This window comes from Emiliania huxleyi, assembly GCF_000372725.1.
Source record: "Emiliania huxleyi CCMP1516 chromosome Unknown EMIHUscaffold_1409, whole genome shotgun sequence".
NCBI classification, from domain to species: Eukaryota; Haptophyta; order Isochrysidales; family Noelaerhabdaceae; genus Emiliania; species Emiliania huxleyi.
The window spans coordinates 3,348-8,142 of NW_005201184.1; the positions used below are offsets into that span (position 1 = coordinate 3,348).

The 4,795-nt window shown below is 68.3% G+C and overlaps 3 protein-coding genes across 3 annotated transcripts; 2 read left to right on the top strand and 1 right to left on the bottom strand.

Annotated features, from left to right (window-relative positions):
* Positions 1–89: 89 nt before the first annotated feature.
* EMIHUDRAFT_252645 (hypothetical protein) lies at positions 90–504 on the top strand (the record flags this gene model as incomplete). The annotated part of the gene is made up of 2 exons (XM_005787582.1): positions 90–218; positions 484–504. The coding sequence occupies 2 exons, from the start codon at positions 90–92 to the stop codon at positions 502–504; spliced, it is 150 nt and encodes a 49-aa protein (XP_005787639.1).
* Positions 505–898: 394 nt separating this feature from the next.
* EMIHUDRAFT_252646 (hypothetical protein) lies at positions 899–2,113 on the top strand (the record flags this gene model as incomplete). Its single annotated transcript, XM_005787583.1, has 1 exon — positions 899–2,113. The coding sequence occupies one exon, from the start codon at positions 899–901 to the stop codon at positions 2,111–2,113; it is 1,215 nt and encodes a 404-aa protein (XP_005787640.1).
* Positions 2,114–2,720: 607 nt separating this feature from the next.
* Positions 2,721–4,130, bottom strand: EMIHUDRAFT_122664 (hypothetical protein; the record flags this gene model as incomplete). The annotated part of the gene is made up of 1 exon (XM_005787584.1): positions 2,721–4,130. One exon carries the CDS (start codon positions 4,128–4,130, stop codon positions 2,721–2,723), a length of 1,410 nt encoding a protein of 469 aa, XP_005787641.1.
* Positions 4,131–4,795: the final 665 nt, after the last annotated feature.

A 4,795-nucleotide genomic window follows, 5' to 3' on the forward strand; every position in this document is an offset into this window, starting at 1 on the left:
TCAACGCCGTCTCGTGGGCGCCGCACTCGAGCTGCCACGTGTGCACGTCGGGCGACGACAACCAGGCGCTCATCTGGGACCTGAGCCCGATGCCGAGCCGGATCGAGGACCCGATCCTAGCCTACTATGCCGAGTCGGAGGTGAACCAGGTGCAGTGGTCGAAAACGCAGCCGGACTGGGTGGCCATCTGCTTCGACAAGAAGCTGCAGATACTGCGAGTCTGAGCGCGAGAGGGGAGAGGAGGAGGACGGGCCGTCCCCTCTGCCGCGTGCCGCTTCGCCGCGGCGCGCGCGCGGTGGGCGCGAGACGGCTTCCTTACTGTGCCGCGCTACCACACTGTACCGTCATCGTCATGGATTGCACCCGCGGGCCGGGGACGCGCCGTTCGCCGGGGTGCGCGCGAGTAGCGCGCGCTGCTCTGTCTGTCGCGGGTTTGTGCCACGTCTATTCGGCGCCGCGGTCCCGGAGTCGCCAAGAGTTTAGCCAAATTTGAACCATCACTAAAGTTCATTCACACGCACTAAATTTAGTCCCAGGCGCCCTCCGTGAAGTGCTCGCCGATTGGCGCGTCGACAAGTGGTGGGGTGAGCTGCCGTCGCGCAACCTGCAGCCAGGCATGCGGAATCAAGGCGAAACATCACGCGCTGGCGAGGACGGGTCGGCGGCGGCGGGTGAGGAAGAGGGGGCGGTGGTGGCGGGCGAGGAAGAGGCGGCGGGCGAAGAGGTGGCGGCGACGGCAGCCTCGGATGGAAGTGGCGGCAATGGTTCTGGCGTGCTCGCTCTCTGTCATGCGCTGGCGCACTCTGGCGTGCCCGAGGACGAAGGTGCAGCGCCCAGGCGGCGCTCGCTACGCAGAGCACACCGAGGTGGGGAGCGGGAGCCCCCACCAAAGCGCAAGATGCCGGAATTCTCAGCCGACGGGCGGCGCCTGCGACCGGAGTGGCAGCGGGAGTTCTCAGTCGCCGGGAGAAATCCCAAAAGGTTTTGGCAGAGGCAGGCGATGGGTGCCTTTGTGCGCGGCGTGATGAGCGTGGGCGAGGGCGGCAAGTGTGCCCTCTTTGCGGTGGGGCCCAAGCATGCCGGAGTGCTGGCCAGCGAGGGCAGGTCGGCGCTCGCCATCTACGAGTTCCTCGCCAAGGAGGCGCCGGCGCCTGCAGCCTTCCAGGCGGCGATCGACAGCTTGCCCGGCGCCATCGAGAACAGCAAGCTGCTCGACGGCAAGCGCCGCGTCCGCTCGCTCACCTTCCACACCGAACTGGACCACCTGGTGGAGCTGCTTCGCCACCCGCACCTCCAGCCCGTGCTCAAGGAGGAGCACGTCAAGGCGGTGGAGGCGCCAGACACCACGCGCTCGCTCGCTCTCGAGGTGCAGAAGATGCTCGCCACACTCGAGACCAACTGTGAGGTGGCTACCCGCACAGCCGCGGCCACGGCCGCGGCGGCGAGGCGCCGTTCGGGCGCAGCGAGCGCGCGGTCGGCAGCCGACGCGCTTGTCAACCTCGGCGGCCGCGGCGACTCCGACGGCGAGGAGGAAGAGGATCCACTGCGCCAGCTCGGTGTCCTCTGCGCACGGCAGCCTGGCCTCGCCTCTCGATCAAAGAAGCGCAGCGCGTCGCTGCCGGAGAGGCAGGCGATGGGTGCCTTTGTGCGCGGCGTGATGAGCGTGGGCGAGGGCGGCAAGTGTGCCCTCTTTGCGGTGGGGCCCAAGCATGCCGGAGTGCTGGCCAGCGAGGGCAGGTCGGCGCTCGCCATCTACGAGTTCCTCGCCAAGGAGGCGCCGGCGCCTGCAGCCTTCCAGGCGGCGATCGACAGCTTGCCCGGCGCCATCGAGAACAGCAAGCTGCTCGACGGCAAGCGCCGCGTCCGCTCGCTCACCTTCCACACCGAACTGGACCACCTGGTGGAGCTGCTTCGCCACCCGCACCTCCAGCCCGTGCTCAAGGAGGAGCACGTCAAGGCGGTGGAGGCGCCAGACACCACGCGCTCGCTCGCTCTCGAGGTGCAGAAGATGCTCGCCACACTCGAGACCAACTGTGAGGTGGCTACCCGCACGGTGGCGGCGGCGCGAGGCGCCTGCCAGCGACTCCCACGTTTGAAAATTACACACCCATGAAGCATGATGCTGCGGGAATCAAAACTCTGCGTTTCTAAAAGTTCGTTTTACCATCGCTCATACAGTTCCACATGCACATCATCATGTTGTTCCACAAACATGGGACAAAAAAACCGAACACTCACACGAAAAGTGAATGCGGTTTCATTGAACCGATTACGGCTCTGGCGCAGGCGAACCAAAGAGGGCAGAGGGGCCGAGGCGGCGGAGGAGTTGGACGTGTGGCGGCGGTGCCACCTGCCGGTGCATTGCGGGTAGCGGCAGCGAAGGACAGCCTTCCTTCACAGCGAGCACAAGGCAGTGGGCTGTGGGGGCACTGGCCCTGCGCTGCGCATGAAAACAACTCGGCCCGGCCAGTCGGAGCCTCCAGCAGCGAGCCGCGTGCGCTTCCCTCCTCCACCGCGAGAATGCTGCCCCGCGCGGCCGCCGCGCCACGCCGTCGCTGCAGCGTGGCCGCCTCTCCGTCCGCCTGTACCGTGCCGCTGCGTGCCGTTTGGCGCTCCGCTCTTGTGCCGCTCGCCATCTCTGGGTGAAGACCCGCGGCAACCTCCGCCTCCGGCTTCCCTCGTCGTGCAGGGCCCGCGCCACTGCGCTCCCGAGAGGCCGCTTACTGGACCGGACACATCGCCTGCTCGCCTCGCCCCTCCCGCGACGTCTCCCTCCGATAGCTCGACTGCCGCAGCTTGGTCTCTGCGTCACCCCTCCGCGCCGCGAGGTAGTCGTATCGGGTCTTGCTCGCGGCCGCCGTCCAGGGCAGGATGCGCTCGAGCCCGGCGGCGTTGAGCAGGTTGGTCGCGCCCGCCACCAGTAGCAGGGCGCCGAACATGGAGAAGTTGAGCGCGACGACCCACGGAAGCGTCCCGGGCAGGCACTGGCGCGACGGGCCGCCGGCGAGCCGAAGGTCGAAGCTGAGGACCAGCCCCGACCAGCCGAACCACGTCGTGAAGTCCACGTACCAGCAGGTCAGCTGCGCGGGGCCCTGAAGCCAGTGGGCGCCGCCCTCGGGCCCCTTGCCCATGTCGTAGAAGCTCTGGTCGGGCGTGGTGCGCGCGAGGCTAGCCGCGAGGACCAGGCCGAGCAGGACGAGCCCCCAGTAGGCGGCGGCCCCCCAGATAGGGGAGGTGAGCTCGCCGGCGCGGCTGCAGAGCAGCCAGAGGTAGTTTGCGAGCGAGAAGGACCATACGTACCCCACGATGTACTCCTCCACGCCGAGGCTGATCTGCAGCGACTCGCTGTGCGCGACGCGCGGGCTCTCGTGCTGCAGCGGCACCGCCCAGCCGAGCAGCCACGCCGCGAGCAACGAGAGCAGCACCTGCTCCACCGCGCCGGCCGCCGCCAGCCGCGCCGCCTCCCTCGTCGTGTGCGTGATCGCGAGCTGGCGCGTGCCCGCAAAGTGCTCCGTGACGTTCCGGACGAGGAGGTGGCCAGCCTTGCCGGTGGCCGAGGTGCAGGCGAGCGTGGCGGTCCTCAGAGCGTAGGTGCGCGCCGACTGGTCGGCGTACCTGCTGTCGGGCTGGGAGCGGTTGAGCCGCATCAGCCGCAGCAGCGCGTGGACGAGGAGCAGGAAGAGCAGCAGCGACGTCAGGAAGGCCGCGCCCGCCGCCTCGCGCGAGCGGAAGTTGCCCGTCGGGCCGACGCTCCCTACCGCCCGGTGGAGCGCCTCGGTGCCGGCGTCGACCAGCAGAGAAGCGGGGACTCGCACGATCCACGGCAGGCTGAGCAGCATGTGAGAGAGGGCGTTCTGCCACTGCGAGTCTGGCTCGCTCCGCGCCCACGCGCCGAGCAAGAGCGAGCGCAGCAGCACCACGGTGGCGCAGTCGCACGCGAGCCCGAAGGCGGCGGCCTGCACAGTGTCGGCAAGGATGCAGGCGCCGATGTGGTTGCCGAGGGCGCTCACGGTGCACGCCATTGCCATCATCACTACGTTGTCGTTGATGTATTGGAGGAGGTTGCCGGCGAACAGCGTCCCGCGCGGCGGCGGCGGCGCAGCGATCAGCGGCTCGGAGAGGCGGCTCATTCAGTCCAGACTTCTAGCGGCAGTCGCCTCCAGCCAATGGATGGTGCCGTTCTGCGCGCCACTGCGCGACTTTGCTCCGGAGCGGACTTCGCGGGAGAAATTCAGAGACACTCGCAGGACGCGCGCACTGGCACATGGCACATGCACTTAAAATCCCTATGTGGTGGCGGCGTGCCGTCCTCCCATCATCCATGTAGAAATTAAAAAAGAAAGCTCAAGGTGCTCGAGCGGCTTACGCCGCTGCTCGGCCGGCAGGCCGCCGAGCTCTACGGCCGCTTCTCGTGCAAGCCGTCGACCACCTTCAACCACCAAGCGCGCGGCAACGAGCCCTCCATCTCACGCGTGCCGCTCGAGCACGCGGGGGAGATGCAGGCGCACCTCTTCCGCACCATCACCGCCACCGCCCCCGACGAGATCCGCGACGTCCAGCACGACGCCAACCCCGCCGGCCCGACGGAACGGCGGTGCGAGGAGGCGATGCACCTCTCGCAGCGGCACGGCGGCGCTGGCTGGACGCACCCTCGGCTCGTCGCGCCGGCCGCCTCAACCGGACGCGTGATGGACGTCCTCTACCTATTGCGGCGGCTCGAGGACGTGTCGCCGCTAGTGCCGCCGCCGAGTGAGTGGGCCACGTCGGGCGTGCCACTGCTTGAGGAGGCGATCGC